The sequence below is a fragment of the Polypterus senegalus genome, chromosome 1, assembly GCF_016835505.1.
Source record: "Polypterus senegalus isolate Bchr_013 chromosome 1, ASM1683550v1, whole genome shotgun sequence".
In the NCBI taxonomy this organism is placed as follows: Eukaryota; Metazoa; Chordata; class Cladistia; order Polypteriformes; family Polypteridae; genus Polypterus; species Polypterus senegalus.
Window position 1 is genome coordinate 298,086,032 of NC_053154.1, and position 13,685 is coordinate 298,099,716.

At 35.2% G+C, this 13,685-nt stretch overlaps 1 protein-coding gene across 2 annotated transcripts in view; it reads left to right on the forward strand.

Annotated features, from left to right (window-relative positions):
* Positions 1–13,685, forward strand: part of LOC120514395 (cytosolic purine 5'-nucleotidase) — a 112,554-nt gene that overhangs the window by 76,275 nt on the left and 22,594 nt on the right. For both annotated transcript variants that reach the window (XM_039734749.1, XM_039734757.1), the window contains 2 exons: positions 5,079–5,132; positions 5,805–5,888. In XM_039734749.1, the coding sequence (XP_039590683.1) occupies positions 5,079–5,132; positions 5,805–5,888 (138 nt within the window). The remainder of the gene's footprint in view (positions 1–5,078; positions 5,133–5,804; positions 5,889–13,685) is intronic.

Here is a 13,685-nt window from a genome sequence, read left to right on the forward strand (position 1 = left end):
AATGTACAGGTTTTTGAGTAATACATGCTAAGCATCTATAATTCAAAGTGCATGAGACCAAAAGTGTTTCTGATGTTGGATCTTTTCACATTTTAGAATATTTGCATATTCATTATGAGATGTCTTGTGGACATCCACAATAAAGTAGGGAAATGGAGGCAAAACTATGCCTAATAATTCATGTCACCAAGCTGTTAATAGAATGTAAAAAACATACCAAACCTCAAAAGTGATGAATATGATGTATAGACTCAGTTTTGGGAAGAAGCTGAAATATGAATAAACAACGTTCCATAAAACTTTCAGATTTATTAATCTGACCCTGTTTTTTACTTTCAGGTTAGTCTGATGCTCATATTACTTGACAAATAATCGCAAGTTTAAAATAAGAATAGAAGCCTTCTGTTCGATTGGCTGCCGATCTAAATCTGACAATTTTCACTACAAAAGACTTGATCGATTATTGGTAAATTGGCCGATCACAATCAACATTTTTTTCAGCATCTACTTTTCTTAGCTTTACGGTAATTTAGTTGCAGTGCTCCTTTATGCAAGGTTTACAATAACTGAGCTTGTGCATGTCTTTTTGAGGAGAACCTCCTTTAAACAGAGCAGTAATTAGGCAGACTTTATCAGACAGAGAGAGAACACCAGAATATTAGCCTTTACATTAAAGAAAGTGGGGTAATAAACTGAGAAGAAAGTATTAGAAAAATCATTCTGTGCAATTAGACAAACAGGATGAAAAGCTATTTTAATGAATTCAGACCTCTTTATTTTGTCCTTTAATTACAACCGACACTGTTTGTCTGCACTTGGACAGTGAATGAGCTTGTGTTAAGCATAGCAGCTTAAATTTTCAATTGAAAAAGAAGAGATAATGAAGCATTTGAAATTGCTGCTAAGTAAACAATAGGCTTGTTAGCTTAACAGCAACATTTGTCTATTTTACTTGTAAACTTGTTAATCATGCTAGCCTTGTATCATTTTGATAAATGTCTTATGGACATTTGGTGGGTTTACTGCTTTGTTTAAAGGTTTGTGCTGTGTTTATTATTTGTTTGTCTGTCATGCAGTTTAGGGTTTTGCAAAAGCCAAGTACTGCATATTTAAAATGATAGCCCATTTTTATAATCACACTTTTAGAATTAGGAATTTTAAACTGGAACATTGAAAAACAAAACTGTATAAATAAAGTAAATGTATATTTTAACAGCAAAAAAAAGACAGTGTTAATTAATGATTAAAAATTAACAGTGTTTAACTGCCAATATCAATTAATTGAATTGTGTGATAATATATATGTATTTTTGATAGGCAATTGATGAAAACTAATTAAAAATAAACAGGAAATACCTGTGGTCAATTAGTTTAATTATAAAATTACCAAACTTAACACTTCAATATAAAACATAAGAATTCTCCACATCTGGTTGTGTAAGATCTTAGTGTAAAAAGTTTTTTTTGAGAAAATAAAAGAATAATATGGGCGGCACAGTGGCACAGTACTAACACTGCCGCCTCACAGTTAGGAGAACTGGGTTTGCTTCCTGGGTCCTCCCTGCATGGAGTTTGCATGTTCTCCCCGTGTCTGCATGGGTTTCCTCCCACAGTCCAAAGACATGCAGGTTAGGTCCATTGGCAATCCTAAATTCTCCTTGGTGTGTGTGTGTTCCCTCTGGTGGGCTGGCGCCCTGCCCTGGATTTGTTTCCTGCCTTGCGCCCTTTGTTGGATGGGATTGGCTCCAGCAGACCCCTGTGACCCTGTAGTTAGGATATAGCAGGTTGGATAGTGGATGGATGGATAAAAGAATAATTCCAATAGCATCATCACATAGTCAATGAAAAATAAACTTTTCTTAGGCTGGGGTTTATTGCCAATTGACATGAATTGTGTTTTATTGTAGTTACATTCAAGTCATGAGCTTAGAGATGTCTAATGGACATACACCTTGAACACGAAAATACCTGTAGATAGTCCAAACCTATGATTGATATTTCCAAGGAAAAGTACATAGATACAGAAAAGCAGTGGGCTAAGGACATAGCCTTGGAGAACCCCTTTTGTGATTGGTGCTAAACCTAACCCACTGTTTCCAAAACTGATAAAGTCTTGGCCTTCAGTTATATGGGACAGTGCCAGAGATACCTGGGATGCTTTCCATTTTTGGCAACAGAATATTGTGATTGACAGTATCAAATGCTGCACTAATAGAATGAAATCTTATGATTTGCCAATAGTTTATTCTCATAAGTAAATCTCAGTTACTCAAGCAGAGCTGTTTTGTACACATCAACTAGCCCATGGTTTCTGCATCTGACAGAGTTAAGTAACAACTTTTGTATAGTACTTATTTAGTTTCAGTAACATATGTTAAACAAAAAATTAGCATATGCAAAATATGAAACATAATAAAATTATACTCAGTGTTAACATAACTACTGATCTTCCCACCTGAACTCCACTTCAGTTACAAAACAGTTGTCCTATGACTTGACATGAAATGATGCATCAAATATGCTGGAAACTAATCCAGAACCAAGGGAGTATTTATTTTCACTATTTACTGATTGGTGCTGTATGTATATTAAATATGTCTCACAGAAATATCTATACACCATTTCTTTTCTAATGTCATTCAGTCCTTGTCTGTTAATAAGCATGTCATTCTGTGTTTCCATGTTTCTTTGCAATGGCATAGTAACCTTTCCAGAGTCAAGCTTGATGCTGCCACTGTGATGAGAAATGCAGAGATAAATAGAGTACAGAAAAAAATCAATATCTTTAAAAGAAAAAGCTAAGGTACCTTGCAGTAAGTCCATGCATGTTGTCATTCTGGATTTTCATCTGAAACAATCTAGTCTTTTGTGGTTGTTTAGGAAATGCAAAATATTATGATCTATCTCATGATACTCACAGATGGCTTAAATCCAAAACCTAAGCCGCAGTGATCCAGTAAAGTCTATAGGTAAAATAAGCACATTTTTCAAACTTAAGAAGCAGGGCTTGGGACCTGCACTGTCAAAAAAAAGGTAGTGTCTTCCAAACTGATCAGGGAGAGGGGAACCGTAAAAACCCATGCCTCACAATAAAGCAAATAATGTTCTTTAATAATTAGATACTTTATTAACAGAAATAAACAAAACAATAACATAAAGGAATCAAAAAGGATTTCCTAACTAATGCAGTCCATAATTTTAAAAAAGGCACCTGTAAAATCTTCAGAAGTCAAAGTCCAAAGAAGAGAATGTCATTACCTCAGTGACTTTTGCAGTCTTATACAGGGTGATCCAAAAAGAAGTACCACATTTCAAATGTTTATTCTACAAAAACACTACATGGTAAAATACATTTTATTATAACACAAGAAAGGGTATAAAAAACAGATTTTTTCACTGTGTTTTAAAAATGATGTCTTCAAGGTGGTGGCCATTATTAGTGAGACGATTTCTGAACGCTCGTATGAGTCATTCGGCTATTTCATGGCGAATATTGTCCTTTAGGGCTTCAAGGTTTTCAGGTTGGTGTGTGTATACCTTCAACTTGAGATAACCACACAAGAACAAATCGCATGGAGTGAGATCAGGCGAACGTTTCCCCAGAAACCTCTCCCACAAAACTTGCATGGATCTCTGCGTCGTATGAGCTGTTGCTCCATCCTGTTGAAACCAGGCATCCACCACATCCATTTTTTCCAGTTTGGGGCCGCAAAGTTCTCTAGCATTTCAATGTAACATTCTGAAGTGACGGTGACCGTTGCTCCCCCCTCCTGAAAAAAGTAATGGCCTACAATGCCAAATTCTGCAACAGCGCACTAAACTCTAACAGGTTCACCATGCAGGGGTCTCTGATGAAGTTCATGAGGGTTGGTTTTAGCCAAATAGCGAAGGTTTTGCTTATTAATGCAACCATTCAAATGGAAATGTGTCTCGTCGCTGCACATGACAATGGCATCATGATGAACGGTTTGCAGAAAGTTCACACACAACTCTTTGTGGCTCTCCCAGTCTCTCTCAGTTAGTTCCTGCACTACACTCATTTTTGTATAGATGGAAATTAATGTCCTCAGGCAAAATCCTCCTCAAAGACCTGTTGGAAATGCCTAAACAGAAGCATGTTTACGCGCTGAACGTCTAGGAGACTGCAAAATTGATGCCCTTACAGCTTGGATGTTTTCAGGCATTCAGACAGTCTGAGGATGGCCTGGAGATTTCCTGTTCACTGTTGTACCCGTCTGTCTAAATGTAGCCACCCACTGAAGAATTGTTTTCCGACTTGGGACATCACTGTTATGAGGAATGCTGAAGTGCATTTGGGAGGCGCGTTGTGTAGTGATGATGGATTTGTTGTTTTTGAAGAACGCTTTGACACCGAAAAGACCGAACCAATGCATGTTGCCAACTGAAACCTACAAGGGATCACCCATCAAATGGTCCACACCCCAAAACACTCGGCTGCCTCTATCTCGTGCAATGACCTTGAGATATGTGGTATTTCATTTTGGCTCACCCTGTATAAGCCTGGGTAGTCCTGAAAGGAGTTTGTTACAATAATCTAGTGGACTAAAAACAAAAATGTGAACTAGTTTTCTGCAAATAACTGGAAAGAGCATTATTTGCATCAGTCCGTTCCGTTCTGCTTCAGATGGTGTCCCTGAAGATGACCATTCAAGTACTAGCAAAATATTAAAACCATGTATTTTGACTTCTATATCTATACATATCTAACTGACTGAACCTGCTTTTATATCATTGGAGGGTCAGAGACAGCCCATCTTTGCAGCCCTGGGAGCAAGTCAAGAACTACAAAAGCCTGTCATAGGACACGCTTTGTCATGCATCTATATGGAGGGGGCAGTTAATATTTTTACATCTGTTAGGCATGATATAAAAGTCTCATAGACATACCGAGAATGTAGAAAGTCCACAATAATTGCTCAATATCATACCTTGTGTCCCTAGAATCATGACACAAAGACATAAATTACTACACAATAGTGCTAATCCCTGTCTGATATTGAATTTTTTTTACAATCTAAAAAAGTTTTTTTTCCTCATTGTTTTGTACTGTTTTTTAGGGTTCTCTGAAGGAGAAAACAGTAGAAAATCTGGAGAAGTACGTGGTGAAAGATGTGAGTGTTTGGTAGCATTTATTCTGAAGAAAGCATGGCAAAATCTTTAGCTGCACCATACTCTTACTCTTACTCTTACTCTTACTTTAGTGTTTTGTGGCCACAGTTTTTTTTTTACTAGTTTAAAATATAATAGTAATAATAATAATAATAATAGTAATAATAATAATAATCACATGCATCTAACAGTGTTTTAAATGATGTTTCTAAAAATTGTAAACCCACTGACTTTTTGTGTTTTTGCTTTTCAAGCATATTTTGTTTGCTGAAAAAATGACAATTTCATTGATTAGTTGCTCTTTCATATTTGATGTTTTTGTTAATCTGTATATGAGAGTCTTTTATGTTTTGTTCAGGTATGTTATTCTGGTTTGTCAATATACTTGCATATACTATCCTATCATGGTTACTTCTGTAGACTCTTTAAAGTGTGCTTTCATGTAGTTTGTTTTGAAGAGTTAGCATTTTTTCCTGTTTCTTTTAGTTGTATTAATTTGTTTTGTAAAGCACCCTTTGATGGTATTATATTATCTGAAAAGGCTGTAAATAGATTGAAAATTGATTAAAAAGCATTAAGTAAAAATAAATTGTATTTTATATATTCTTCTCCTTCTGTAATACATAAAATAAACAGTAAGCATTTCTTGAAATTATGGTTTTCATTCGTTTTAGGGCAAACTTCCTCTCCTGCTGAGTCGAATGAATGAAGTAGCTAAAGTATTCCTGGCCACCAACAGTGACTTTAAATATACTGATGTGAGTAAACTTCAGTAATTTTCAGATTTATTTTTCACTTGTTATGTAGACTTAAAAGTAGTCTGCAGTGGTTTTTAGGCAAACTCATTAGTGTGTACCTTTGCCTCCCCTGCACCTCATCCTCAAATATTATATTGTAATTATTTTAATGAAAAGTGACAATGAAGATGTTTACCAAATTATGTTATTTTTACATGCTTATGAAACAATCTTGTGATTTATTGGTCTATTAAAAGCTGGGAAGTAGAATTGTGCAAGATTGCTTTTGGCTGTGCTGTATACCTGTATCAAAAATGAAACACTATTAGTTGATGTGTTTTAAAAAGGGCTGATGCATTGACATTTAGGCTGTTTTTTTATCATGCAATTTTTTTATAATCACCAGATATTTATTTGAAACTTTTTACAGTCATATTAAATTAATGCATTTGCCCAAAAATTAAAATTTCTCAGTTTGTTAACTTTAAGAAAGGCCAGTAGGTTGGAGGAGTCCTTATTTTTCAGTTTGTCTGTTTACTTCTTAATTATTTGGAACAGTAGCCCTCAAGATTTTATAAAACGTTACTTTTTACTCTTTCAAAAACATCAAACAAATAGTGCCCCCCATGGTAATTCACAGTAAGTAACTCCCTTTATATGATCGCATAATACAAAAATGTATATAAATGGACTATTTCCTGTTTCATAGTGTACTGAAAAAAGCATTCCCTATAGATTAGAAAAGGGGTAAAACACAATTTCTCAGTTTATAATATACTTCCTGAAGAGCCAGGATATTAGGAATGAAACATTGCCTGCAAACTAAAGTGTGGGGATAATTATATTTACATTTACCTAAGGGTTGGAGTCACCATTCCCTGGAGAGTGAAACACTAGTATTTATGCGAAAAAAGCTGCGAGCATCTTTTAATCACATAAAGTAAGATAAGAGGGACACATGAACATAACACCAGTACAGTATATAATAACAAAAAACTCTTATCAAGGCCTGTCTTAAACATATCCTTTACTAATCAAGGGGCAGCTTGTCTGCCTCCCACCCATGCTCCATATTTAATCACCTGTCAGATTTTCTTCTCTTTCGCCTAGAGTAATTAATCATCACTACTACCAAACAGCTGTTGACAGTTTATTTAGCTCATTGCTTATCAATAAACACATTAGTGCCTATACTTTATATTGGCATAGCTCTTTCTATGTGCTATGATTTGGTTTATCTGCTATATGATGATTTGTGGAGTCACATGAACTACTAAATCTGCATGCTTACATTATTGTGGAGTGTAACTGAACTATAAGTTAAACAACGCCCTAGTAAGAGCAATGATAAAAGAAAGAGTTTAGTTAGGAATGTTTAATCTTTTGCTTATTTTTAGCCTATTAAAGTATTTTGTTTTGAGTTGATTATGTATGAAGATTTATGACTAGACATTTGAAAATGATCCTATCTCCTAAAAAATAAACCAAATAAGATATTTTGAGAAGGAGCCTATTAAGCTTAAAATCAATGGATTATCTCTCAAGATCAAGAAAGTTAGTTTGTTCTCTTCACTTTAAGCTCAGTTACAGTTGTTGTGACAGTCGGATGTCTGAAGTTCAGTTCCTCTACATTAACTAAACTGTAATGTCATCACTTGACAACAGAAAATTGTGTATTATGCTTTCTCAAGTTAGGTGTAATTGGGTATATAGTTATCTACATATTGGAGTGGCATGCTAACTAATTTGTAATTTTTATCAGTTCTTCCATTTTCCAATACATAGTTTTGGGGAGCCAGAATCTGTCATAGCAGATTGAACCTCGAGATGGAATTCAATTCTGGATTGGGCACCAGACATAGGGTTCACTCATACCCACAACTACAGTCACGCAGAGCAGACCAATTAGAGCTACCACTCATCAATGTATTTGGAATGTGAAAGAAAAACATGGTTTCCAGAGGAATGCTATGAGCATATGAGGAAAATGTCTAAACTTTTGGACTGCACCTTGAATCTGCAAAAAATAACAAGTCTATAAAATAACACAAAAAACGGCATTTTATTGTGGGCAACCAATGGGTATCTATCTGCAAGTATAGGTAAGGCTGTCACTGCAATACTTAGGTTAACAAATCCTGGGAAAATGAAGCTCCTTTATAATGAAGTCTACATAAAACACACTATGGTGTACAGTATGTGCAAATTTAAATACCAGTCTGCTAGAGTGGTGTGGTAGTCATTGTCAATGGTATCATGTGCACTGTAGAATACAAGGTCAGTTTACTTTAGTGTTTGTTTATTTGACAGGTATTCACATGTAGTTACATTATATTAATGTTTTTAAAATGTAATAAAAATTATTTTCTCAGTAAGTTACAAAAATGTAAAGCAATATCTTTAGAAATTAACATTCAGATTATAAAGAGGGTAGAAGTGGGAGAAATGAAACACCATAACAGAATCATTGAAGTTGGCTCTGAGTTATAAAAAGAGTTGCAGAGCATGGAAAAGGGAACAGTTATCTGCAAGCACTTTGAAGATGCTGCTTTGCTACTAAAGTCCTAGAGTGAGTGTGAGTCTATTTTGTGTCCAATGGAAAGACTCCTGGCTGGGGAATCTGGAGAAAGTGAGGCAGGGGGTGTTGCTTTTGAACTAAGGTGAGGTGCGAGAAGGAGCTGCTGGCCTGAAAGTCTAGGCAGAGTTTGTGGAGCTACTGGTGGTAGACAGCATGAACCCTGCAACAACCACCTAAACATCTCCCCAAGATGATTTTTTGAATTGCATCTATATTCCTCTTATATTAAGTCCAACTCTGATAACAAAGTTTCTAATAACAAACTAAAATCCCGTAATGCCTCTATTGTAAATTGAGTAATACAGAGACTATTTCCACGATACAGCCCAAAGGAATGCATTATGCAAATAATTTTTCTCTGTAATCAGCAATCAGAGCTATCTGTATATGCCAAATGATTTTTTTTGTGCAGCATTACCAAGGAGCTACACTTCATTTTTACAATATTGTATAGGTATTTCCTTACAAGCACATACCTAGGCAATTGCTCCGACTTATAATTGCCCCACAAATATCCATGTAGTGCTGCATGAGAACCAGTCAGATTAGTTTTGAGCAATCCACTGGTATTTTCTGATGGTTACAGAAGCCAAATGATACTTAATGCTGTGGAAGTAGTTAAGCTGTGTTCATATGCCATGGGAATTTTAGAATTCTGTTGTGGATATTCATGAAATGTATTTGTGAAATCATACAATTTGAAAAAATACAGTTGGAAGCCACTAAACAATCACAATTTTTTTCGCCCCAAGTAAAACATTTCATAATCATTGAGAGGATGTATTTTTATTCTTATTCATGGGCTATGATGTATTCTTTATTTATGTAAGTTTGTTGTATTGTTTATATTTAGGAGAATGAAACACAGATAGAATGAAATAACTAGAGCCAACAGATATTCCCAGGCAGTATAATAAGATGTCACAGTCATAGCACACTATAGATATGTATCATCACGGTTAGCCATAAGTCTAGCGAGTCTTACATTAAACCTACATGTCATCTTTTTAATGTTGAGTAGCTATGTGGTGGTATGCACATTTATTACTACAGTATAAGAAGACAACTGCATTTTCTTTCAAAGTGAAATGCTTCCAAACCATTAACATTTTCTAATGCATTCTGCTCATGTATGCTTTGTTTGCCTGTTACTCAAAGAGGTTAATTTTAATTGAGAATTGTTGTATTCACGTTAATATAGTAATTTGATTACTCAGTACACTCCTAGACTTACTTCTGCCATTTTTCTTTTTAAACAAAATAGCTTCTAACATTTCTTTCCACCCTTATCCTTCTCCCAGCTAAATGAAGACTGCATGTTTTAAATTTACATTTCCTTTTTTTGTGATTCTAACATGACCACAAATGTCTTATGTGAGTGAGTATACCTTGTGGTAGACATCTCCACTGTCCAGGTTTCGTTTCGGCCTTCCCAAATTTTTTTTTGGGATGGGCTGTGGCTCTCCAGGAATGTAACATGTACAGGTAATATGTTGGTTTACAAAATTGAAAGATATAGATGTTTTGTCTCTACAATCCACTTAAATGTAGTACTCAAAAATATTAAATTATTGTGATAAGAGAAGGTACTTTCTTAGGAGAGGCAATAGTGCTTAATAATGATATTTAAAGGGATTTCAAGAGCATGAGAGAGACGTCACTGAAGTTAAAATGAGTGACTGGTCATCCATAAAAAAGAAACAGGAAGTAGGTGAAGGTATGGTCAAGTAAGGAAAATTTAAAATGAAAATGGGGCAAAAAAGACCAAATGAAAAAGTCAAAATGAAAGTTTAAAAAAATACAAATAAATTAAAGTATTAAATAAAATGTGAAAATGAGCAAAGTAAAGATAAAGATTATGCAGTACATCAATGTCAGGAGCTTGCTTAAGTATATGGGTGATGATAGCCACATAGACCTCAGTTAAAGGGAAGGGAGGTTTGGCCAAGAATACAGGGATTTACAAAAACATGTGGTGAGTATGAACCATACAATTTAATGGTAAATAATACCATTAACTAGTAAATTGTGAGAAATCATAAATATGACTTTGGAATTCAAAACTATTAGGACTACTGAAATGTCAAATATTTTGTTAATTTATTGACTTGACGGTGATAAACTTAAAAAATACATTACCTGACATTATGAAATAAAATGCTTAAGTATTTGTCATTAAGTAAATTACTAGAAAGGTGTAATATTGTAACATTCTCTCCAGTCAATTTTGGAGAAACAAAACCCAGATCTGTCATGCCAAGGGAAGTTGCTATTCATATCTAAAAAAGTTAATATGCTCTTTTTATAAATCTTGATAAAGATTTCTTTGAAAAAATGTTTTGTCATATTCACCCATTTACAAACATGCACAAAGTTATGATCCAACACTAAGCTCTTCAGCAGCTTGTTTTAGTGCAGATTCAATTTTGGATGTGCAGTCCACCCATGAGTGCCCATTTCTGCCAGCCGTTTACTTATCTACAAAGCAGAATACTACCAGAGAGAGAGAAAGATGTCACAACTATAATCACTGGTTATAGAAGCTGCAATGTTGCTTGTGAATGCATTCTTGGCTGCTTGAAGTACTTGTGTAGGTAGCTACTGGCTTTTGTCCCCTCCTCTCCTGGGGTTTCTGGGACGAAGATGTGCATCCTCTACCACCTCTGCGTTTGGTCCGACTTCTGCCTCTTTTAGCAGATCTTCCTTCTGGAGTTGAGGAATGACTGTTCAGCACACACGCATCTGTATTTTTGCTGTCACTTTCATTACTGAGTGCTTCTTCAGATAAAATCCACTCTACCTCTTCATCAGAGATGTATTTTGCTGCCTCGGTAAGACGTGTTTCATTCCCGATTCTCTCTCTCTCTCTCTCTCTGTCTCACAGTTTTTTCATTTGATGTAATGCACAGGTTTGCAGGCTACCTATTGCATGTACAGTATTGTAGAATTAGCTTGTAGTGTTTTGTTACATGGGAATATAGTAATAATGGATAAATGACAGTTATATTTCAAATGAGCACCTGAACAAAAGAGCAGAGGTAAGATAGTCTTTCTTATTACAGGTTACCAGGTTGCAAAAATAGCTTGATATAATTTTGTATGCATAAGTAGTATTCCCATAGAAAACTCATCTTTTTGTTTTGTAACAGCTGCTGCAGTTTGAGACTTAAAGGGGCAGAAGTACTGGGTTAAGGCCCAAGGCATCTTGCAGCAGGTACCTTCAGTGTTTTTGTGTGGGTGACTCCACTGTCCACTGAAAGAGAAAAGATGGAGTGAAACCAGGAATAATGTAGTAATCCATTATTACTTGTACACAATGGAAATGGTAAAGGTTGGCAAAACTTGAGAGAAAAACATGTGGTGGATACAGAATTTTATAGTAACCTCTGATCTTGAACACTTGACTCTGGAGCTTAGACAAGGCACTTAAAAAGCCAGCCTCAGACACAAAGCAGATGGCTGCCAATTTCCCAAGAGAAGTAAAGGGAAAATGAAAGAATCCCAGTCTTGAACTTACTCTATGACCCTGAGCAAGTCACTTTACTTGTATTTTTTCAGTTAAAAAAGGAGCAGTATAATACTATAAGGTGCATTAGGGTGGGGTCCACTACTGAAAGGTTTTTTATAAAATAAAGATTTGCTTGTTTGTTTGTGCCCCTTGTGACCTTTAATTGAATTAAGAATGTTTGAGAATATTATGTTAATTTGTTTCTTTGTGTAGATTAGTTCCCCATTTCATAATGATTCACTTGATTTATAAAGTTTAGTTTTGTTTTTTTAATAAGAGGTCTTGTACTCTTTCACCATGTTCTTTTTACTGTATATGTGTTTTTCTGGCATACGGACTGTCCTTCCAGTTTGAAACATTTTTTTTCTGATCAGGCATAGCCTTTTACAGGATGTCATGGTGCAACACGGGCGTTGAGGCTAAGACAGTAGACTTTGAACCACAAGGATGCTGGCTCGATTCCCACCTCTGTTTTATTTTGTAACCCCTGGCAAGTCACATAATATGTTTGTGCTTTAATTGTAAAAAAACATATGCACACATTTGTATTGTATCTTGATCTTCTGAGATGACTTGGATAAAGGTATTTGCACAATATACAATAATAATTTTTGAGATGGCATGAGAATAGAACTAACCCTGATCAGAAACCTATTCAGTTTTAGGTCATACTCACACAACACTCTCATAGATTTAAAGATTCCAGTCAACCTATCGCACAAGTCTTTGGAATGTGGAAAACACAGTCAGATATCAATCTTCACCCTAGGCCTCTAGAGCAGTGAGGCAGTAGTGCTAACTACTGTGTCCATTTGTTACCATGTGCTAGTGTGTATTTAGTGAGATTTAATTGGATGTCTTTATATATTTAGAATAATTAAAGTGTGTTTGCAAACTCATAAAAATGGGTTATTTTTAGAAGAAAATAACTAGATTTTATGCTTTGTAAAAATTTATCTCAAGCCATCAATAAGCATCATGCATAAACACCGTATATTCCCTTTAAGGACAGGGTTAGGATGAGAAAAAAATGTTTTTCATTATGCTCGAATAACATTTACTAGAGGTGGGAATAAAACACACTTAGTGTGTCACTTTAATGTCAATTTTCAAAGAATTTGCTTATCGGCTTTCCATATATCCCAAGGTTTAATACAATTATTGATTTCTAGGAGGAGTGCATTGTGCCACCCCCATGCACAACTTAAAAGGAACATTGATACAGTATATATCACTGTAGAAATGTCTTGCACAACCTAAGAAATGTATTTTTAAAGCTAGTAATATAAGCATTTATTTGCTTATGAAAACACTATACAGTGGTAGATTTGATGTGACTGAGTGTTAATATATTAAAAAGGAAACACATTTCTTGTGTTATTCAAAAACATATTATTTTGTGAGATGGCTAGAACCGTGGTTGGATACTCTGAGGTCTTCACAAGGCACCTTTGACATTCCATGTACTAGTTCAATTCCATTAACACCACATCTGATTCAAATTAATGAAGTAGTAATTAGCTGAACCAGGCAGGCTTGTGGGGCAGATTAACAAAAAACTGGCTGGCAAACATGAATACCTGGGTGCTGCGCAAACACACCTGGACAGAAAAAAATCAAAAGCTATAGTCAGCAAGTAATAGCATACCAAAATAGAAGTAGATTTTTAAGATGTGGTTTTCAAGCAGTCATGAAGAACCTTGAAGAATGAGGGATAGCTGAAGGCAGAAAA